Source organism: Lepisma saccharinum, chromosome 18 (genome assembly GCF_977018435.1).
Source record: "Lepisma saccharinum chromosome 18, izLepSacc3.1, whole genome shotgun sequence".
Taxonomy (NCBI): Eukaryota; Metazoa; Arthropoda; class Insecta; order Zygentoma; family Lepismatidae; genus Lepisma; species Lepisma saccharinum.
The window spans coordinates 35,466,419-35,491,140 of NC_139246.1; the positions used below are offsets into that span (position 1 = coordinate 35,466,419).

Genomic DNA, 24,722 nt, shown 5'->3' on the forward strand with positions numbered 1-24,722 from the left:
TGCTCAGGATTCGCAACTTGAAATCTTTGTTGTTGTTGTGAGTCGGCTACTGACTATGGGAAAAAGAGTAGCTGTAACCCCCCCCCCTTTTCCTTCCTCGGGGTCATGATATCCAACTCCTGTTGCGAGATCCTCTGGAACGCCACTGCTCCAAAATGTATTTTCTATCTTTCTAAGCGAAGTGAAACAGAGAAACCAAGCTCAAGAAAATTTCGCACTTTGCAATTCTTGAAATTACAACATAATCATGCTGTCCATTGCATCTGTAGTTCATGCAGATGACTTCATTAAAAGCAAGTGGCTTTTCCACCAGAATCAATCAGTAGGTATATGCTTCAAATCCTCAACCACACTCCATGATTGCATTTATCTTCCTTCCGCCTCCGAGTTCGAGTACTAAAATGAACAATTCTGTGTGAGTATATCAATCAATTTCACTCAATTATCATTTGCCTTCGTCTCACACTTAGCAAAAAAATGTAGTGATGTATTTCTATTTTGGGTACTTTTAGGCTGCTTTTCTACATCTCTAGGTAAATGATGAGTATGAGTGATGATTTAAGAGAAAATGCAATGAAGCAACCTGTTCTTACCCTGTGTACGAACTAAGTAAGACATTGTAAATTCTGTTGGTGTAAGTATTAGTTTGATGTACTTAAATTAATTCTAAAGTCTGTAACAATATTTTGTTTTTATTTAATTTAGTTTTAATTTGTGCCGGCCCCCGTGGCGGAGTGGTTAGCACATCGCGCTACGACGCCGGGAAGAATCCTGGCTTGGGCATGGATGTTTGTAAGTGTCCATTCGTCAATTTCATCATGTCATCACTCATCCTCATCTTCGCAAATTAGCCAAAATTGGCACAAAAAGCGAAGTAAAATAAATCAAATCAAAAAGTTTTAATTTGTAAGAATGTATGTATCAAAATGTCATGGAATTTTGCCTAACCCTACGGCGATGGCCAAAGTCCCCATTGAAGATCTGCTATTGACCTCATCACCGTAAGGGAACGAGTGTTTCAAGGTCTTGGTGTCCCATTTGTAGTGTATAGAAATCTTGTTTGTGTTATTAAACAATATTATTCTCTTTAAAAAATAAAGTATCTTCAAGGCGACGAAAGTTTCCTATGTAGTTCTCCAGTAAATTACTTGTTATCAAGACTCACACATTTTATTCGTTAGCCTAGTGGTGTTACACCTATGTGGTCGCAGAATAAATTGGTCACACATTGGAAATGAATAAATTATGTGTAGTCGTTTTGAATCTGCTGTACGAAATCATGCTTATATGTAAATTAGTCTGGACCTCAGAGGAGGAAAATGAAGGAGGAGGTTGGAACACACACGCTATATACGCCAGTGTTTATTAGAACATTAATATTTATTAGCATATTTTCAATAATTTTATTTAATAATTCAATCGTAATAATACTATCCACATTACTATCAAAAAATAAAACAGTGAGATAAAATAAGTTTTTTCTTTCTCCGACTGAACTGTCATCAAGGATTTTGCCCCCCTTAAACAGAGTGTCTACGCACGCCTATGACCGTAACAATGTTTTGATTCGCGTATGATGTCGGTGGGGATGGGGGGCCGAACACAGTGTCTTAATAATAGTAGATAATAATAATATAAATGTTTAAATTAAAATAATTAAATTAAATATTAATAAATACATGTCAATTTATTAATATTGCATTTTATTATTACATGAAAAAAGATTGTATGGTAATACAGATGAGTCATTCCATAGGAAATCAACACAGCCCACAAACTGACCATCTCCGATTTTCATGAAATTTGGGGAGTTCAAACTATGCATGGAACTTAGTAACTATGATTTTTTTTAGTATCGTTTGTCTTGTAATTGTTAAATTATTGAAGGTCAAAGTTTACATAATTTGGAAAAACCTTCGCCGCTTCATTTCTCGTTAAATTATAGCCTGATTTGATATATCACATCACCCCCTTTCCTTTGAATTTTTTGCGTTGAATTCAATATGGCGGTCAACAATATGCTGGGCCTGCGCTTGACACACACAGAGCTAGGGATCTCACTGTGCTTAACCTATTTCTTTCATGACCAGGATAACTCCTTTACATTTTGTAGGGGGTATTAAGAGACTTTTGACTCGTCATACTTCATGTAATGAGACTTTTATCAGTCACATAGTTACACATATTATTTTGCATATTCTGATCCCAGTGCAGTCCCAGAATGATTTTTTGATATGTTTTAGATGAGGGACCAAATATTTTTTTCACGATATTTGGTGATAACATGTTTTGAGATATTCAAGGTCAAAGTCACGTGACAAAATTATATTTTTATCCAAAGGTGGGCTTGTTATATATCACTGGAAAGCTTGTTCAATTCCCTGTACAGTAAGCTTTATTTGAGCTTCCTGGGCCAAATGGGGGCAGAGTTACAGCACATTTAGTATAGCTAAGCGGGCTCAAAAAGGGCAATTTATGCGAACTTTAACCTTCAATAATTTAACAATTACAACACAAACGATACTAAAAAATTTCATAGTTACTAAGTTCCATGCATAGTTTCAACTTACCAAATTTCATGAAAATCGGAGATGGTCAGGTTGGAAATTGCACATATCTGTGTTGATTTCGCATGGAATGACTCGGATATAGAATCAATTTTTTTATTTAAGATCGCCAAAATTTATATAAAAACAAGGAAATTAATGTCAAATAGATAAATAATTGAATATTTATTGAATAATAAAAAAGATTTTAGATCCAGTTACCGAAAAGTAAAGTTCCTGATTAATATTTTATGCATATAATCATAAGTAGTAGTGGGTATAACTCTTATTTGGGCTGTCCTTCAAAGCAGTATGATCCCAATGTTATAATCCTTGCCTTCTAAGTTCAGACGAAATGAATAACCATCAATTATTATAACAAATGCTAAAAAGTACATTTTCATTATGTTATTTTAGTACTTCGTAAGTCTTTCAGGGAGGGGGGGGGGAGTCCGGACCCCCTGAAGCCCCTAAATACGTCCTTTCCTCAAGCTACTAGACTGCACCACGAAATCAAGCTTTACATTTAATGCCTTCTGAGGACGATAAAAACAGAAATGAAATGAAAGGAAGTCGGCAATAAACTTTCATGTCTGCGGTGCGAGCGGGAATTAATTGCAGGTATCCCGACGCACCGCCGGCAGCCATGTGTGAGCATGCGATGCTGTCTGGCAACTTCCCCACCGGCTGCTGCCAAAGGAGTAACAAGGTCAGCGGTATTGTCTCAAGTGCAGATTCCGACAGCCTACTTATTGGAAAGTGAAAACCAGACGCGGAAAGTGTGTTTGCTGGCTGTGGGAAATGGCCTTTTGACAGGGCGCACAGCCTCATCTCATCCATATTCTTGGGATTTGTTCAAGGTGGATGGACTCTGCTTCGGTAGGAATCACACCTACCTTCAGTTCTATTTCCCGCTTTTTCTATTTCTTTTTCTGTCCCCCTCTTCTTCGGGGTGTAAGGGGTGACCTTTTCTCAAAACACCCTAATGCAGTCGCCTGGAGTGCCGTGATTGGCTTACAGGGACGCCGAGAAAGATTCCAATATTTTCACTGAAATTATATGATTGTTCCATAAGGTGCTTATTTAGTACTTTGTACATGTAAAATGTTTTTCAATTTGAAACATGTGTTAATTTTTTAAATTAAGGCAAGCAACCTAACATCACTAACTGAGCGTTGCAAGTGTTACACACAGAATCCAAAACGTGTCAATTGACACATATATATATATTTTGATTTCAATAACACGTTAACGTGCATAAACTGCAAATGATGCACCTTTTAGTGTGTCAAAATACACATAGGAATGTATGAAGGGTATTTTTATGAGAGGAAGTTCCGTGTGATGCACTAAAATGCATCAATTTGGAAGATCAGACAAGATCATTTCCAAGATAACAAACTTTCACTTTTAATGCCTCAATTGACACAGCTAAATGTGTAATTTTGTTATCTTGGAAATGATCTTGTCTGATCTTCCAAATTGATGCATTTCAGTGCATCACAGGGAACTTCATCTGTTAAAAATACCCTTTAATACATTTCTATGTGTATTTTGACACACTAAAAGGTGCATCATTTGCAGTTTATGCACGTTAACGTGTTATTGAAATCAATATATATGTGTCAATTGACACGTTTGGATTCTGTGTGAGATAGGCCTGCATTCTGATTTGGGCGCCGCGGTATAATCTTGAAACATTAAGGCCGCCATGAAACTAAAAGGTTTTGGAACCCCCGTCCTAATGTCAGAATCACTTCCTGGACTGCATTTTGCAGACTAGCGAGGCTCTGGCGTCTGAACCCTTGGCTAGTATAATCCTCTATGGACTTGTCCTGTGCCCTGTCCATATGTGTTTGAAATTACACTTTCATCAGGCACGTATCTAGTAATATGTTTCGGGGGGTTCGAACCAAGTGTCTAAGGAATAATAATAATAATAATAATGTTAAAATAATTATATTAAATCAAATTAAGACTAATTACAATACATACATTAATATTATATTACACAAATTGGTATAAAGACTGTATAAGAATAGATATACAGGGCATATTCATTACGTAGCTTACCTGTAGTTAAGATCGGAATAATTAACACAAAACAAGTGCCCTGGCAATGAAATTAATGTCAAATAGATGAATAATTGAATATTTACCGAATAATTAAAATGATGTTACATGGTAGTTGGAGAAAAGTAAGTTTCTGATTAATATTTTATGCATATCATTTTGAGTAGTAATGTACATACATCTTCTTCGTAATGTCCTTCAAAGCCGTATGATCCCAATATAATCCTTGTCTTCCAATAAGTTCAGAGGAAATTATACAACAAAGGCTAAACGAATATATTTTTCATTATTTAATTTTGGTGATTTCATAAGTCTTTCGGGGGGAGCGGATCCCCTGGACCCCCTAAATACGTCCTTGCCCTTCATCTATTTCATCTTATCACCATTTATCCACACATTCGCAATTAGCCAAAAGTGGGAGAAACAAGAAGTTAAGTAATTCCATTCATTAATTCATTCCTCCATCTCTCACTCTCCACTTCCCTTTCTGTCTTTCTCTATTTTTCTTACTATTTCCCTTTCCCTGTCTTGCTTCCCCTTATTTTATTTTCCCCTCTCTCTCTCCGTTTCCTTTCTATCTTTATTTCTCTATTTCCTCTCTGTATTTCTCTTCCAATTTCACTTACTCTCTCTATTTCTTCCCCTCTCTTTGTTTTTTCTTCCCTCGTGTTTTGTCCTGCTCTTTCCCTCTCTGTTCTTCTCTCCATATTCTTCCCGTCTCTCACTGCAATTTCTTTCTCAACCTCTCTGCTCTTTCTATCTTGTCCGATCTTTTGTTCTCATTCTCTCTCTATCTCTCTCGCCCTGTCTTTTCTCGCTTCCTCTCACTACTTAATTTTCTCTTTTATAAACAATCATCGCATGAAAATGCTCACGGATATTGGGTGCTTGGCGAGGAGGGTAGGTTAGGACAATTTCACGGTAAGCCTGAACCCACCCTCGCCCACCCAGGTGACGCCTCTGCGCATACATAAACAAGTGTACTGAACTAGTGGCCGACCTCCCAGATGGCGCAGTGGTAGCGTCGACGCATTGTAATCAAGGGGTCCCGGGTTTGATACCCTGTGGAGGAACACAGTGGTTCGGATCGTACATTAAACTGTAGGTCCAGTCCCGATTAGCCTTACTGTGCATAAAGTGGACTTAAAATACCAACTAAATGAACGAGTGGCCATCAAGAAGTAGTGTATGAAGATGTTTGCCCTGCCCATTTTCATTTCTCAGAGATTTTCTATTGTATGTTTAAAGGCCACCACATAGAATCTTGGTCATATTTCAGGCAAATGGAATACCAGACCAATTCGTAAAGGTACATGTGAACTATAAACATTTAAGATCCATTTTATGACAGTCATTGTGATTACAAAATTGGTGGTTACCTCAGAAAATTATGGTCCTCCAATATTGTATAATCCTTCTTAGAATGCAAGGCTCTGGTATTAATTAAAATTATTTTGTTTTGTTGCAGATTTTGAGGAACCACGTGATGGTGAGGGTCGGCGGTGGATGGGACACGCTGGCCCACTACTTGGATAAGCACGATCCTTGCCGATGCAAGTCAGGTGAGTAGGGTGGATGTTTCTCTTTACTATTATGGAACCCTTTGCCTTTCTCGCTCTTTTCATAAACTTGTGTGTAAGCATTGTTGTGTTTGTGAACCAACTAACCAACTCATCCTTCTGTACGATAAAGTTCAAATCTTTCAGTTCATCTGGGAATGAGCATAGCCAGATGTCGAGCACTCCTGGTACTGTCTTCTGACTCGACCAATGTTGCACGTGGACCTCAATTTTACGAATATAATACCCACACAGGCCATCGACACACATTGAAATGTTTTGCAAGCGACTCCACAGCTGTCCTTTATTAAAATTATGAAAATACGCGTAGGTACTTAGATTCGGTTCACTTGTTTTGGTATTTTATTGAATTTTTCTTATTTCTGTGTCACTTTTCTGTTACTTTGGGTAATCGCAACGACGAATATGAGTGGTGGTTAGATGAAATTGAACAAAGTGACTTTATGCCAAAAAAAAAGGAACATGAATTTAAGCATGCCTATTTCTGCGAAGAATCTGAAATTGTGCATACATTTACTTCATTGCTATCCTCATGAAGGCTGTTCGATTTACCAAGTAATTCGAATTCCCAATTTGAATTAAAAACAGTCTGTTGTACTACTCTAGGATCATAAATAGCTATAATTTTCAAAAAACAATTGTTATCCTTGTTCAATTCTCTGACTTCTTCATTTGATTATTTTATAATTACTGCAAAATGTTGACTGAAGTAGTGAAAGGGGGTATAGATAGATCCCTTGACCTCCCCCTAAACGCAGCAATAGCTGCTGAATCTTATCCAGACATCGGAACATCCCATGACAATTTCCTTCGGTGGACATAACCTCGAACCTGTTCCGGATCCATCGGTCACGTCCATCACCTTAGCATATCCACGATCTCCATGTAGAGACTCGCCCCCAGCCTCCGCGCAGTGATTTAGAGGCTCGTTTTGCACGTGGAGGAGTTCTGCGAGAAAGATGCTCGCGTTTCGCAGCACGGGAGGCCGACCCCAGCGATTGATGGCGATGTTCGCCTCCGGAATATTCTGATGGCCATCGGAAGCAACGACCGCTTTATGTCTCTCCCCAAGGACAGGGCGGGAGCACATGGCACGTTGTGGGAAGCTGCTATCGTGTTGCATATCAACAGCTTTGAGGCGGATCGGTGGTCTTGTATTTTTCATATTTTCTGCTTGTTTAGACGATGATGATGACTGACGATTAGTTGAGATCAAGGATTTAAGTTACTTGAAATAAATAATTTATAGAATAATGTTCATAAGAATTTTGTAGATAGTGCTTCTTTAAAAAAATTTAAAATCGATTTAGACTGTTAGAGATAAACAGAGCAACCCCACCCCATTTACAAAATTTCTGCTCAACCCACTGGTTCTGGCGATTGGCGTTGGGAGTTCCAGTCTTATGGAAGAGACGGCACATAAAGAAACGGAAGACGAGTGTGCATCAGTGAATGCCGGCGGGAGTTGAAGCCAAGTCCTCTTGCGCAAGCCTCTCCCGTTCCCGCCGCACTGCGGTCTCGGCTTGTCTTTATCTTCTTCCGCCACCCGCAAAAGGCAGCCGATGGCCATCGCTTGCCATAAGCGTCAGGCTCATCCATGCGGAACCAACGAGAGACTCGCTGCGTGCGACAGATATATCGAACCCCAGAGGTCGATGGGCGGTCTGTGCTGAAATCAGATTGTGCCATTCACGTGTTTCTCCCCCCCCCCCCCCCCCCCCGATTCCGCGCAACTTCTTTTGAAGCATCCGTAGATGCTGGAGTGGATAAATTAGTGGGAACGCCCCACTTCTCTGCGTGCTAAGCACAGAAAATTCATTCGATACACTTGGAAGCTGCAGCGTGTTTGTCCACCTTCTTATACTGCCTGGAGATGTTCGTGAATTATCTCCAAGAAGCAGATCGCATTGTTCAAAAGAGTGTGCCTTGGAAAAACATCAGTGGTTTTCGAAAATTCCTCTCGTTTCAAGAAACCCTTATGATTAGGATTCGGAAGTTGATGACCTAAAAGAACCTTTAAAAATTACCACGCGAACTATTTAAAGGGAATTCGAACTTTCGATCGTTAAAGCCGTTGACGAGACCGCGTTTCTCGCTAACGGTGTTTTTAGCATACGGCTGAGTGTACTTTATTTGTTTTATACGATTTCCGGTAGAATTCATGTCAGCGGATTTTTCAGATCCACTGAAGGTCGCTGGTGTAATTTGCTTTTGAGAAGCTACTCCCCAGCACTTCAGCCGGGCCCCTTGGCTAAGAGATTAGCTTATCGATTTATGACGTCCTGGGTTCGAGTCACGCCTTCGGCGTGATACGGAAGAATGGCCTTAAAGTTATTAACAAATGGCCTGAAAATGGTAAAAGAAAAATGACGTAGAAATAATTTTCGCTCTTAAAATGAAAGCTTCATTTTTTATAAATTTCAAGAGAGTATTTCAATAATTAGACGAAACCCGCTGTTTGGTGGTTTAAACTACTGAAGCAAAGGGAAAAAGGCAATTAAGTGCTAATTTAGATTTCTTTATTACTTGAAGGTTTTTCTGTACAAGTCATTCATCTCCTTTCAGAGTGCGCCGTGCACGATACAGTAGTCGGTGAGCATCTGAAAATACAGTTGTGTTTCGCGTCCATCAGATTATATAGTATTTTTTACATTGTGACTGAAACCGAAGATTAAAGCGATTACAGTGGCCAGCAAGAGAACTTCAAAGTAGGCTTGACACAAAGTATTGTAAGTGCTGGAAGAAAAATAAATGTACCACAATTAATTCTTTAATCCATTGTCAAACTTTCAGTTACAAATAATATTGTACATTTCCATTGACCGTATTTTCGATATAATGACGAACTTGCTAAAAAGACCATGACAGGAAATTTCAATGCATAAAGTATGCTAGCAAATGCATTTAAAATTCACGAAACAAAAGGGGAGAACAAAGATAAACCTCAAAAATGAAGAAAAATGCAATAAAGATGGCAAAAAATACGGGAAAATACAAAATAAAAAACTATGGTGTCTGGTTCTATCTTATGGAGAAACTGCTGATATCAGGTTGAGCATTGTTTTCAAGACTCACGATTTTACATATCCTAACGAATTACTAACTATTTATCTAGCCTTCTTAAGCCCGAACGTTTATGGTTTCAGCAACACAAGCTTTCCATCTGTCCCTATCCTGGGCAAGATCAATCCAATGTTTTCCATTACGTCCATCTCAACGTTATCCCTCCCATCTTCGTCTTGGCCTTCCTACAGGTCTCTTACCATCAGGTTTCCCAACAAGAATCCTGTAAACTACTCTTTCCTCTCCCATTCGAACCACATGGCCTGCCCACCTAAGTCTTCCTGATTTAATCATTCTAATAATATCTGGAGATGAATACAAATTAAGAAGTTCTAAATTATGTAACCTTCTCCACTCACCAGTCTTCTCATCCCTTTTAGGTCCAACTATTTTTCTAAGGATTTTTTTTTTATCAAATACTTTTTATCTTTTAATGTAAGGGACGAAGTTTCACATCCATATAATACTACAGGCAAAATTACTGTTTTGTATACTATAACTTTTGGTTTCTTAGATATTATACGAGAAGAATTACATCTGTTGATAATTCCTTCCAGACATCTGTGATAGAAAGTAGACCCATAGTGCCACGAAACTTTCTCTGTTGTCTAAAAAACCAACCACTGATTTATGAGCAGGTATAATTTTTTAATAATTTTGAATAGCAACGTCGTTTTACCGAAGGAGAGTAATTTTCGAAAACTACTTTGCTGACGCAAGCCTTAGCCTGAACCACAGATCTCAACATCATCCCTTAACACCAGGGTTGTTACAGGTCCAGGAATTTCAAATAAATTCAATTCCGGTCCAGGGAAGACAATCAGCAAGCGTAAACGGGTTCTGGACCGTAAAAACCTTTTTATCTATAAAATATTTCAGTTCCGTGCAGGAACCTTTTTTTTTCCAGATCAATTTAAATACGGTCTAAGAACCCTTTTTCGGGATGAATTTAAATCCGGTCCAGGAACTTTTTCCGGATCAATTTAAATCCGGTCCATTCTGTATTGGATTGAAACAAAACGCAACTTGGACCGAATTTAAATGGATCCGGAAAAAAAGTTCCTGTCCTGTCGCGGAACCAAATAGAACACATTAGAATTCATAGGTTCCTGCAGCTTTAACAACCCTGCCTAACACCACCTCCCCAATTTACTCAAACACCCCCCCTAAAATTTAACAACATATTATTTATGGCCATTTTAAATCCCAAAGATGCACTTGAACCCCTAGAAGGAAAATTCTAGATAAACCGCTGGTGACAAGGTAGTGGGACGAAGTGTGGCCATCCTTGAAAACATCACTCCAACATTTCACACGGACTGGACCTAAATAAGCCACAGATAAACTGGAGAGAATATGATCTCACTCCCTGCAATGTTATTGGCTACTTCTGGCGCAGAAGCCACTAATCACGTGGCCACATTCTTACGTCATTCTGTCTGATATCATCAATGGAAGGGGGCAAGATTAAGGAAAAGGAATTGACAATCATCCGTGCGCAATGAGAAGCCATTATAAAGTGACAGATTTACAACGTGTAATCAACAGACTTAGAGATGAAGATAAAATAAGAGCATTGAGAACGATATCAAGATACTACCTGAAGGTCAACCAAGGTAAGTGTTTTAAGTTATTGGTGCTCTTCCTGACGACTGGTTTGAGAGTTCTCCAGAAGCAAGGGTCTCAACACCCATGACACCAATTTCTCAGTTATGAAGTGGTACCATAAGTAAAATTCTATATCTGTGTAAGATAGGCATATTTAAACTGTAGGTCCAGTCCCGATCAGCCTTCCTGTGCATAAAGTGGACGTAAAACTCAAACTCTATACGATTACAAGACCACTGATCGAAAAATCTAAACTAGAACGAAGCCAGACCCTCGATTTGCTGGCCTGCAGTCTCGCCTCCTTTGAGACTCAATTGAAATTGGACTGTGCGATTTGCACAGGTACACTCTGGTATATCTGTGATCATGGCCGTAGGCAGGAAAAATTTCCGGGGGGAGGGGTTCACTCATAATTGTTATCATGGGCGTCGCCAGAAATTTGTATAATGGAAATAATAACAAAAATAATTATTATGTAATGATGATAACTAAAATTTCATGATAAAACAATTTATTCTAAAATACACTCCTCAAAAAAAGTTTGGAATATTATTATATTAGACAATAGGTGATGGACACTGCCTTGGAATGCAACAACACATGGTATCTATTTGGTGGACGTTCTCGTCTTTTCGCCGACATATGCCACCGTGCCTATCCTATTACCTGTTGCCTAACATCATAATATTGTTGTGCCTAATGCAAGAATATTCCAAACTTTTTGTGAGGAGAGTGTATTATTATTATTGCTTGAGGATACTTTTCTACTCGATCCATCAGATGAGTGAACATGCAGGGCAACTGTTTTTGTGCTTTTGATGCAGTGTGTACTGTAATACATACAGCAAAACCTCATTAATCCGGACTCCGATAAGCCGGACTTCGCTTCATCCGGACAGGCAAAAGGAAAAATAAAGCAGAGTGCAAGGTTTTGAATGTGGCTAGAAGTCAACAAGAGAACTTCCCAAAGAAAAGGCAGTCAACCACTGATGAAATTCTGTTTCCCGCAGACTTTGTACTGTACTGTATAGTGTATTTAGGCATAATAAACGTGTATTGTTGCTATAAATGGAGTTTTAATGCACTTTCTACTGTTCTTTTAGGTTATTTCAGTTAATCCGGACTTTCGTTAAACCGGTCAACTTATCCCCCCCCCCCAAAAGTCCGGATTAACGATGTTATTACATAGATGTAGTTAGATACCTTCAAGAAAAAGCTTTAAAACTTAGAGGGAAATTTTAGTCATAAAGTTTGTTGTTTGACCTGTCACATAAAACTTTTTTTTTTAAAAAAATGAAATTTGTGGTTCTGTTATTCTTTGGGTAAAATGGTAGAATATTTGAAAAGAAAAAACATAATCTGGTGCTGCAACCTCAATTTTTCGATCTTGACGAAATTTTAAATTAATTAACCTGTTTTAATAACTACTAACTAGATGAAATTTATTTCTGTTATTAACTATAAAACACAACAAACGCTCTGCTATTCTGTAACTTGCAATAAACGATACCAGTTCCAGGGAGGTTCGCTCAAGTTTCACGAATTCCAAATGTCAGAAAATTCTATCTCGATCGTCTTAGCATTGTCTCCCTGTTGTATTTTTTGTGAAGCTTCGAATATATTTTTGAAAAGGAGTTACAAATTTTGGCTTATGAACTTCCATTAATCCAACATGCCAGAAATTTCGTGGGGGTTGAACCCTAAACCCCCCTCTAAATACGGCCATGATAGTGTTGTCTAATGTGCACAAACCTATGTTTTTAGTTTGTTTTTGTAAGTGCCGAGACCGAGAATGATACAAGCTTCATCGTTCGCGAGACGAGACCACCGATTCTCGTCTTGCCTCGTCACCATCCTCAGTCTAGACTTTGTTGATAGAGTCACACTAATAATCGTGAACGGGTTTTTACTGAAATGTCGCGTTGTCTGCTAATGTAATGGCCGGTGAATTAAGATTTGGTGGCGATATATTTTTTTAGCACTGGCGTACGCAGGAGGTGTTGATGAGGCTGCAGCCCCTCCAGAAATTTTGAGAAAAGCATTATTTTCCAAAGAACTCGGGGAAAAAAACAAATGATAGTTAAATGTAAACTGCGCTTAAAATAACTTCAATTACCATTTTTGTCTTTGAACGACTATTTAAATCGTAGGATTCCATTACATTGTTAATGCAACAGGAGAATTTATTTTCTGCCTCCATTTTTCGACATTCTCTCGCTTTCTCTTTATTTTCTAAGAAAAAAAAAAATACGAGAGTGATGAAATGCAAACCCAATGCACACGTACTCTTTCTTTGTGTTGGACAAAGCTCCCATCCAGATTTTGTCTCGTGTTTCCCATGACTACCGCGTAGCCAGTAGCTCTTCGCGGCGCAGTGGTGAGCGCAGCGAGCTATAAGACGCCAGAGGTCTCGGTTTCCAATCTTGGATACGATACGAATATTTCTCTGCGTGTCCTGAAAGAAAAATGGAGAATTAAGTCCAATTGATATGAAAAGACGTGAAAAAATCACTGGGAAAACTACTGCTAAGGGATTTTCCTGTATGAGAAAAATGGCTAGCGCTCGTGCCTTTGGTGCGAGAGGTTCCGGGATCGATCCCCAGTAAGACATCCAAAATTTCCCTGTTGACAATTACTTTCTTAGTCTTATCCTTCGTTTTGCAAGGCTGTATAGGTTTTATGCTCCTTTTGTGACGTGATTTTCCTCCTTTTTTTATCTGCATTATTGGAATTCCCTCTTTTAATATTGTCATTGATAAGATTACTGTTATCACAACTTGTTTGCTTTTTGTGTCATTATTAAAGATTAATTTTGTGTCTGTTCGTTTTTTTCAGGTCACAGATCGACTATTTCCTCGAAACTGGTGTCGAAGAGCGGAGAGCTAGGATCAGCTCAGGTAGTTTACGAAAGGTAAGACACGCTTTCTAAACCAGTTAGCGTTAGAGATAGTTCATTGCTATTTATCCTTCGTTGCATTTCCACGATAGATTCCTTGCCCTAAAGCATATAGCAGTGCTATGTTGGGGGTCAAGGCTTAGTGAGAGAATGGATAGTGACAGCAACTTTATATTTAACTGATCAAAGGCTTTGTTTTCAATTCATAGATGGCACCACTGTAAAGTTAATACTATAATATGGAAAGAAGAAAGATATGAACGAGTAACGCTATAATGTTACCATAATAACACGTAGTTATTTCTTCCAATTCTTTCAGACCTAAAGAAGTTGATGGATATATATTTTTTGCCTTTTTCTTCGGCTGTCTTCCAGCCTGTTGCAGACACAATGTCATGGTCATCATCCTTCATGGTTTCAAGTCTGCATAGGCATGGATATCAACGCTCCCCTTGAATCACCACCTCAGTGTTCCAATTCAGACCCTTTCTTCTTCACAACCTGCTCTTCATATCTCCAACTTGGTCTTCCCACTGCTTTGGAACTGCCCTCACTGGGTCTTCCTGAGACCTGAATCTCTCAGTTATATAGCTGGTTTGTCCAGCATCTTCATGAACTGAAAAAAAAAAAAATCGTACTTTATGGGTAATTAGGCTAACCAGTATTGGAAGTACAGTTTAGACTGAGATCCGTACATATTTAGCAAGTAAGCTCGTGGCAAGCTTACTATAGTTTGCTTCTAGCTTGTCAAAGTTTGTTTGATATGGTGAACTGGATGTAAGTTCGATTTAAGTAATACTCTGCAAGTGAGTGTTCGCAAGCACTTTTGCTTTGCAGAAAGCCTAGTACAGCAAGCCTACAGCTAGTTGACAAGCTTGATGTAGGCTTGCCTTGGCAAGTTTGCTGCAACTTCGACTTATTGTAACTACATAGCTGGGGGCAAGATTGCAGCAGTGTCGCAGGATGCCATGGAGACAGACCTTGCTGCAAGCTTCTTCACGTGGAATAACAAGCGTGCTTCAGGCTTGCAGTAAGCTTTCTGTGCTATCGGGGAGGATGGAAGTCTGTTGACTACAATGTGACATTGTTAATTATACTAGGGCCATGCTAAGAACCGGCCACCATTTACAGTGCAGAACGGTTATTTTGACAAAATTCTGTTTCCCTGCTGGCTGCTTTGGAGAGGAGGGATTCTAAGGTTCCCGATTTTTGCTTAAACAGGGGGCATCGGCAGACCTAGGTAGCTGTTCGGCAGCAAGTTCATTGGTAGATAAAGGCGCCAACAGCGGGTTACAGCCATAAAGGCGTTCTCCCCGCCGACTGTTATCGTGGCGGCACTATTTAACTCCCCCCTACCCTGTTGATTCAGCTGTTATACCTTGTTGCCCCACTTTGTCTATTTTTCTCTCTGTGTCTTTTCGTCTCTGCTTTCCATACATAATATGTAATTGTGTACAATCTTTTTCTGGAAGTTTTACGCAAATTCTTGTTCCATCCTTATACTTAGATGCTCGTTTCCAGATATACTGTATTCTCATTTCTTTTACTCACGCTTAAAGTAAATTTTCATGGTGCTGTTTGTATTTTTGTTCCTAGAATATAAATTTTTGTATTTTTCTTTTTTCAAGGTCACCTGCGTCGCCACCAAGAACGCGCCGCTCCTCAACATCCAGCATCAGCAGCGGAGGACGAAAGAGCTCTGTCCTGAGCGATTCCAGCGAGGTGGGAGGGTCAACGCTGACGACACCCGGCAACAAGTCGAGGAACCGAAGCAGGTCCCCGGCCGCCCGCCGCGTATCAATAGCGACGCCCGCCATCCGCCCGCTAGTGGGCCCGGGTATTGGCTACGGCGGTTACGTCAGCAGCGGCGCCAGCAGCGGGTTGGACTCCCTGAGCTCGACGGAGAGCGGGCCGGCGCGGTCGACGCCCACCGACCAGGCGGGCTCCTGCGACAGCAGCTCCGAGGTGTCCGACGAGGGTTACAGGAGCAACTGCGGGAACAGGGGGAGCGTCAAGGCCGCCGGGAAGAAGCTATCGAGGACGGCAGAGAACGCCGTTGAGGACGGTGATATAACAGGTGCGTAAATTTTGTGAACTCCCTGTACCTAAAAGTAGATGAGGAGTAGCAATTTCATCGTCATTGTATCCTATCCACGCATTGATTTTCGTACCTGGGTCAGTAACGAGGACACATATATGTCCGTAGGGGAGGGATTTGATGGTGGCTACAACCGCTCCTTTTTTCGTCCAACTTCCCTAAGAAAATATATCATTGCCGCTAGGGCAGTCTTGATTGCGTCACTGGTTTGATGGGGGTGTAAAGGGTGATGACCCTTTTGGAAGTCTGAGGGATGCAACCTCACTTCCATGTAGTATACCCCGGATGAGGCGGCTGGACTCAAGAGTCCAGAAGTCACAGCATAATCCTCTGTGGAGTTTGAATTGTGTGCTGTTCATGTGGATTTGCGATTGTCATTCATAATTTATTTTTATCACTATTGTAATTTATCTATATCTGCGTTTGCAAATTCCCCAATCCTCTCTGAAGTTTCACTTCAAAATTAAACACTATTTTGCATCTAACACTGTAGGATCCTCATCCGATCCACACGATTAGCCAAAAGTGGCAGAAAAGCTAAGTAGAGTAAACCAAATTACAACGTTCATGTAAATATCAGTTTTCTAAATGTTTTTTTTTTTTAATAAGTGCTAATTGATTTTAATATAAAACAGTGTTGAGCCATGAAAGTTACGTAAAGTAGTTATTGTATCAGGCGTTAGTTGACAATGTTTGCAACGAAAGTAGTTCTGGAATTCTTGTTTGACGGGAATTTTAGGTTAGATTAGTTATTGTGGTGTTCTCTCCTGTTGTAGTAGGCCATGAAAGGTTTCTTTCCTTAAGAGAAACTCCAGTTAAAATCGCTTTGTTGCCTGGTCGTATTAGCACCGCAACGGGACTCCACCACGTGCGAGAGTATATATGGAGAAGTTGGCAGAACCAGATATTGCAGATGGTGGAGGCGACAGAGTGGCCCACTCGGCTCGTGGGCAGATGTGGAAACCCGTCCCCTGGTTGGATTTCCTTCATTAATTGAAACCTGTTATCGCCTTTCGTAATATGTTTGAAGGAAGGGAAAGAGTTATTGGAGGATAGTAGCAGGAATCACTGGTTCTCAACTTCTTCCATTGTCGTAGATCGTTCCTTTATTCAAGGCCAGCTCGTTGTAAATCTTTCCAGACTGCTCTATTTGAACGGCTACTATGTTCAATCACCTGTGGATTTGTATAGCAGTCTAGCTTCGTTTCTGAGCCTTTAGATGTATCCTAGAAAATACTTTTACGACAATGCCTTCGCTTTTCAAGTGCCTTGATATCCAAATTCTACAAAATCAGAATTTCTGTCAGAACTTTCAAAATATGTTATTGAGAATTGAGTTCGTTGCACGTTTGCCTTTTGTTTTAGTTGGTTCTTATCGTTTAACTTGGTGTAGTGTGATGTACGGGGTGTTCAGTCTAAGAGTATACCGTTAAATATTATGCTGTTGTTAGTTTCCGGTAATATGTACTGTTTCTTATGGGTAATGTCACTCATTCGTAGCAGACTGTTACTACGGTAGTTTCAGCAAACTCTCGTTGCCACAGTAAGGTGGCTTATGTCTTCACTAAGACTAATCAGTCATCCAGTTCGTATTCTTACTGTAAGAGAATGAGCACGAATACTGGTTCCAACTTGCACAACTTGCAATGTTTCTACGACCTTTATGGCTATACTTTGAGAAAGTTTTTCAAATATAATAATTTCCAAAAGATTGATGCCCGACAGGTATTCGGAACTAACAAATTCAGGCTTGTGGAGTTATCTTAGCAACAAGAGTAGAAAGTAATCCTGCTGGCCTCCGTGGCGGAGGGGTTAGCGCATAGTACTACGAAGCCAGGGGTTCCTGGTTTGAATCCCGGCCTGGGCATGGGTGTTCCTTATGTGTCCATCAATTTCATCACATCATCACTTATTCTCCTCTTCGCGATTATCGAAAGGGAAAGAAACGCGAAGGAAGATAAAGCAAATCAATGAAATGAAAGTACCTCGCAACGCGCACACACAAAATAGCGGAACTGCTGCAGTCGATAATATAACTGGTCTAATACTTAAAACAAGTAGCGAGAAATATGGTGAGACGTTTCAAATATCTGCAGAACAAAACTGATGTGAATTTTACATATACTATACCGTATCAAGCACCCCGAATCAAAATTCTGAGCAATAATATCAACGGTCTACTTTAGGGCTGAACACTTGTCTGTACAATTTGCTTTTCAAAGAGGTTTTAACGAAGGTTTTATCTTCCACAGAGCGACCAGAATCCAGCCTGACTCACGCCTCCTCAGATTGCAGCTCCACCATGTCCACGGACGAGGTACGCGGCGAGGAGACCCCGACCGACCCCGCTCCAGAGAAGATGAACGTAGCCTGGAACGGCAGACCCGATCTGCTGGAGATCACACCTGCTGGGGGCTTGTCCGGGATCGGTGCTCCGGGCATCAAACTGGATAATGCGGACGCGACGGAGGGTGTCGACAATGAAGATTCCAGCATCGTCAACGGCAACGACCCCAGCGTCACCATGATGTCCCCCAAGAAGTCGCGGATCCCGGCATCGAGGTCCCCGAGGAGACCACTGGACTCGTTCGACAACCGCGACAACATAGTCGCGAACAGCAGGAACGAAGGCGGTCCCAACGTGAACGCCGCCCCTAGGCGCAAGTACACGCAGTGCGCAGCCTCGTCGCCCAGTGCCGCCAACGTGACCCCTGGGAAGATCGTCCCCAGGATGCCCAGAAGCAGGTCGTCCAGTAGCGACAACGGGGTGTACGGGTTCCTGGCGGATACCAGCCCGAGGCAGTCTCGCATCTACAGCAGCCTGAGGGTGTCCGATTCCCGCGCGCGCGCGCAGAAGAACTCGACCGGTAAGGGTACGTGGAGCGGCCGGCAGAGGGAGAGGCCGGGGTTGTCGGCGGACACCTTCAAGAACAACAACGAGCGAGCGCTATCCTCGTCGCCTCGTCCCAGGAGGAGCGTCCCAGGCAGCTTCAGCTCGCACTCCACCCCTTCGAGAACACCAGCGCACAAGACCTCCTTACCGGCGTCCCTGCAGACGTCCCCCACCAAGCAGGTCTCTCCGCTGCTGCAGAAGATCCTGCAGGAGAACGAGCTGGACAACGACGCCAAGATCCTGCAGAAGATGAAGGAGATCATAGACAACTACGCCGCCATCGTGGAGAAGAAGCTCTCCAACGAGGAGATGCCTCCGTCCGAGCTGGCGGACGACTTCACCTCCGCCTGGGTGCACGGGAACGGAACGGTGAACGGAATCCACGACGAGGGCGCCGAGGCTAAGTCCTCCCAAGGGAAACTCCTCCCGAACCCTCGCAAGGATACTCAACCTGGATCCTCCAGCAAGATCCCGGCCCCCACATTCTTTCGGACTACCGAGCCGTGCTTGTGAGATCGGGTGAGGAGCAAGTCCACCTCCTAACTTTGCGATGGTGCTTCACTTGGATAGTGTTGAGTGTTGCGAAGTGCACGATGCTTTTCTTTCTCGCACGTCAAAGAGTTACCAAGATATTCGAGCTTAGAGACACACTCCTTAAAAATGAACCCATCCACGTTTGAGAACTGCTATTTATGTATTTATATACCCCTTTTCCTCCCCATTTAAAATTGTAAATATTTATATATAGATCTTTTTACCACCGTAAAGGTGTAGAACCATTCCAATATTGTAAAAAATTACATGAACTTTTTTTGTTGTTGTATATACCAAGACACATATATTACCAATTCTCTCCATGAATAAGAACTGATTGGTGCTAGACTTTCCTAGAATGTTGATGAAAAGAAGATTCAGAAGATAATATTATTCCACTAGCTTAATGAACCATTTGTATAGTTTACGTAAATGTTAGCATGTTATATGTTAGTTAAAAAACAGCGTTGATGTTTTTTGTATCAAATATATAATAATTATAGCATATTGTGCTTTGCTATACATACCAATGTATACAAATACTCCTTTTATGTAAATATATTGTTCATTTTCGATTTTTTTTAAAAGCAGGAGAATCGTAGAGAATGTTGTTATATTGAAGGGGCCGACGCATCGGCTGCCTTGTTTGTTATTTCGCAGACTGCTTCGTAGAGGAAGCAGACCCAATTGTGATGGACACTTGAATATATGTAGCGGACAGTGCTCTTTACACATTTACTACATACAGGTATAGAGGCAAAGGTATGTAGTTAAATGACGTGCTTCTTTGCACATGAAGGCTGTACGAGAGATTTTTTGGCATCCATTGTAGATACTTTTTCTGAACGATTTCGTTTTAGATGGTGTTTTTCGAAGAGTCATCTTTTACTTCGACTTGTCAGTGAGCTTTCAATGTGACCATATTTTGTTCCGATTAAAACAAGGGCCTATCCGAAAGTTCGCAGACTTGACTTATTAGTGTGGAGGCGCAGACTCGCAATATTGTTTCCAAGAAACCGTTTCAGTGTTGGATATCGGAAAGAAATATTTCAGGGTATAAGTTTTAAGACGTGCGTTACTCAGAGAGTAGACAATCGTGTTGTAAAACACTGTTTTCATCCTGAGAGTTGTCCTGGTGGAAGTATAGCGGACCTAGAAAGAGGAATGATTTCCGAAAGACTCCCTTGGGCAACCCACAGGCATTCAGGGTGTTAAAGATACATATGTTCACTTTATACTTGCCACTATATGTACTGTTTCAAACGAGCTGTGAAAAATACATGTTCCCTCCGAGTAAACGCTCACGAACACATTCAGATTATCACTCTTAACCCTATCTATCGTGGTTAGACGTAACAGCAAGTGTTCACCTTCATCTTCCAGTTTCGGCAGTGAGAAAATATTGAGAGAGATCTACTGGATAATGCTAACAATTAAAGTGTTGGTCTCTGAACATAATTCGTAACAAATAGTGCCTATAATCATGTTTTCCCTGAGGTATTTCTCATTGTTAGTGAGTAAACTAGTTGCTCAATTCTTGATAACAATAACCGAAGAATGTTGCTCGCGATTTTTCGTACTAACAATGACCACAGTGTTGCAATCCCTGATAACTATAGACTGAAAAAAGTTATCGAAGTTGGAAGAAATTACTAGTATGTAGAAATGGATTATGTAATGACGAGAATGGATGTTAAATTTACATCTATAAAATTTTTTAAATGACGTTGTCGTTTTCCCCACGGCTTGCTTCTGGAGTATTCTGGCTTTTAGTTTAAGCTCTGTGTTAAATTAGGCGCGGATGAGAATAGAAATCGCCTATTCTTGCTTCAAATTGCCACACATGAAAAATGTCGAAAGATTACGTGTAGAATTTAGTTAGAAAATGTCGATTAGCACATTGTAATATTATTATGTGATTCATTAATATATTTTCAAATTCGCCAATTAACACCTGCTCGTTCAAAAGGGAACGCAAGATCGCACAGAAAAGGTGGTTGCTATCACAGCGCCACACAACTAGTACCTCCACAAAAGTCAAGTTCTGGAACTTTTTGGTAGGCCCCCAAACGCCTTAGAACGTGTCTCTTATCATCATTCCATTAAGGGACTGGTTATCCCTAGGCAATATGGAAGTGAGGGAACTAACTATCCTTGTGATATAGCTCTGAAACAATACACATCATAACAAACCATTTTTAGAGGTAAAATATTTGGGTAAATTTTATCAGCAATTGTGAAGATTTTTGAAATATGTTACGGTATACACTTGGTGACTGAATAGTTAGTTGTTACTGAAAATTTATAAAAATAAAAGGTAGACTGAACAAGGTGCCTATATCTTATATCAAGCGTAAGTCAGGTTTGTAATAATGATAAACAATAGTGAAAATTTCTTTTGTATGCATTTCTTTTCACAATTTGAAATATCTGAGATTAAAGAAGGCACCCTTTGCAGATGATATTTCTGTTTATGTCACAGAAGCATTCCCTATGTTCTAGAGATTTTTCTAAACAACTAATTCAGAGATACTGATAAAAGCGGGATGTTTCATTACTTAATGCGCAATGGCATAATGAAGCCTCGTAATGCACGTTGCAAAGTCCAATGTGCGACCACGTTTTTTCCTGAATTCCAAATCAATAACATTTTACATCTTTTCCCCAGGATTACCATTACTTCCCTAATAAAACTTCTTACAAAAAATGTAAATAATTCTAAATTCTTTTTATCAATTTACGAATGAATTTTATAAATATATTTCTCGTCGAACTATTTTGGTATTTGGAAATAGTTTTTTTTCAAATGTAATAAAACCTTTGATTGTATTTTTTATTATTAGTGAGTTGTAATGAATTTTAATTGCTATTCATAACTTAATTTTTTTTCCTCCTACTAACTACTTGTTAACCCTTTTTAATCATGATTTGGCTTTTTCAGAAATTTACCTAATCAAAAATAAAATGTAATAACTTTGAATCCTGGTTGTGAGGAATAAAAGAAAACAATTCCTGAATTAGCATAATAAAGAGTTTTCCTTTAAAATTATAAAATGAGTTTGATTTAATTCTTGTTCCTGTGTGTGAAACTGTGTTGTAGAAAGTTTGCACGTTGGTCATACATATACCAGCGCTTTACCAAGTTGAGAAACAACACTGCCAACTATACTGCACGCATTTTCAGCTGGTGGCTGGGAAACAACGAATCAGCAATCAGTTAATTTCTCTTCGACTAACATCGGGCATTTTCGTGTCGCAAGGCACCGAAGTTGCTGACGGGATGAAACAAATAAGCGTCGGAAACACCAAAAGTTATACAATAGTGCACAAAACACCCAAACACTGTACAAAGAAGCTAATAAAAACAAGTGACAAAAACAGATGTACGCTTGGCAACGCTGTAACGAGAGAGCGATGTTACCCCTACAGCTTTTACTTTGCAACTGAGGTTGGTGTCACTCGTCGAGGCACACACCCCCCGAAGACGATTGGTGGACAGATGGAGCTATGTAGGTCAGCCGCCAGAGGGGTCTGCGATCAGTATAGCGAACAGTTATTTGTTTTCTTGCTTCCCCGCGAGGGACACTTGTCCCCCACTAAGATATCAGGTAGAACTTCAGATAATTCGAGTGGGTGAAATTCCAGCGTGAAAACACGCTTAAGGGGAGGTATGAAAGACGGTAGAGTAAGTGTTCTTTGTGCATCGTGAAAAAGCACAAAAAAGAAAGAACTGCTCGTCAACAAAGTTTTAGATGTTTACGGAAAGGAAGCAAGTCAAGTCATGTTTCTATTTAAATAGTGGGCTCAAGTCTTAACTTGAGAACAACGTCAAGGTACCTTTAATTCAATTTCAATTGTATGATTCTTAAAACAACAATAATAATAAACGGTACAATATGAGTTATTATGACAGAAGGGAAAGATCTGAAATCTTACTCTGACCCCAGTGCTCGAAGTGAAAATTCCTAACTTCTAGGGGGGGGGGCTTTGCCCACTTTTGGAGAAAGTTTGCGTAGGAGGGATGCTTGTATCTATGAACATGGACAAGAGGGGGGTACTTATGCAAAATAGTGGGGAATGCACTATGAGAATTTTCTTAACTTGTGGATGGCATCCACTAATTTGAACCTTGCTCCCGCTCCCCCTCCAACTGAGAAAAATGTCCCGTGGACGACCTTGGCTCCCATGTTGCCATATGTACATTTCCTTCCTTGTAAAAAAATGAACAAAGTTAAATAGTATGACTCTGCTTTCGCTGTGTACTGTTTTTCTCTTGGCACTGAATAAAGACGTCTGTGATATGTTGAAGAACGCCACATATTTTGGCAACGCACGGACAGGGTTGCATGGAAGCAGCTGACTGCATCGCCCACACTCTCCTCGCTCGATTACAGCAGATGGTTTCTATTTTCTTGGTAGAGATATAATTGACTCCAAATTTGTGTGCCATTAGGTTAATCGCAATAAGGAGATGAGGAAATAGGATAGGTTTGTACAGTGGAACCTTGATACCTCGAACTTGAGGGGAAAAAGAAAAAATCGAGGTATCAAGGATTTCGACTTACCAAGGTTCGAGTTATTGAGGGCCAAAATCGCCGACTTCGAGTTATAGAGGTCTAAAGTTTCACCGACATCATATCCTGCAATTTTTATGTACGTTACATATGTATCAACACTTCTACAACGCATACTAAGCACATTAACAATGATGGTTACATACACGGAAGGATGGGGGAGTTCAAGCCCCTGTGACTGTCATCTTTTTATAACATTCACAATTAAGTTGTATTAATGATAAAAATCTTTGATAAGAAGAAAGACATTTCATTATCACTGTTACTGTTCTAATTATGTATTATGGGATATAGTGTAATACACCAATTCGTAAGTAGATTTCTGTACTTTATTTCTTAAAACAAATAATATATTTGTACTAGTTGCTAATTCAAAAACTAACAGCAACAATTATGGCGATCTTTAGCCAGGATTCGTGAATATATAGTGTGGAAGTTATCTTCTGATTACTTTAAATAATGGATCGGAAGCAACATTCTTACAACTTAAGAACGGGAGTTTTCTTAAGATCCGATGTCGTCGATAGTTTCAGGGAAAATGAAACTATTGAAGAAAATGCTGACCCAATGAAGAATATTATTTGTTGCAGTAACATTGAAGCAGATTCCCGTCTTGTGAAGTGCCATGGCTGCAATAAATGGGAACATTTGGAGTGCAGAGGTTTGACTGTAATGCACTGGGTAATATTTAGTTCTTCTAATGAAAGCTATTTCTGTAAATCTTGTAAACCAGATTTTGATCCATTTTTGTTAAAATCTTATATAAGTACAGTGAATCCCAACTTGGACAAGATTATTGCTGCATTTCAAGTTACGGTTACCCAAAGTTTGCAGCAAAATAACGAAGATCTTCAAGA

The 24,722-nt window shown here is 40.1% G+C and overlaps 1 protein-coding gene across 1 annotated transcript in view; it reads left to right on the plus strand.

The window, feature by feature from the left end:
- pigs (GAS2-like protein pickled eggs) overlaps positions 1-22,322 on the plus strand; it is a 297,653-nt gene extending 275,331 nt beyond the window's left edge. Inside the window, exons 5-8 of the mRNA XM_083140426.1 lie at positions 6,088-6,181; positions 13,706-13,781; positions 15,395-15,843; positions 18,117-22,322. Coding sequence (XP_082996552.1) covers positions 6,088-6,181; positions 13,706-13,781; positions 15,395-15,843; positions 18,117-19,270 — 1,773 coding nt within the window. The 3' untranslated portion in view covers positions 19,271-22,322. The remainder of the gene's footprint in view (positions 1-6,087; positions 6,182-13,705; positions 13,782-15,394; positions 15,844-18,116) is intronic.
- Positions 22,323-24,722: the final 2,400 nt, after the last annotated feature.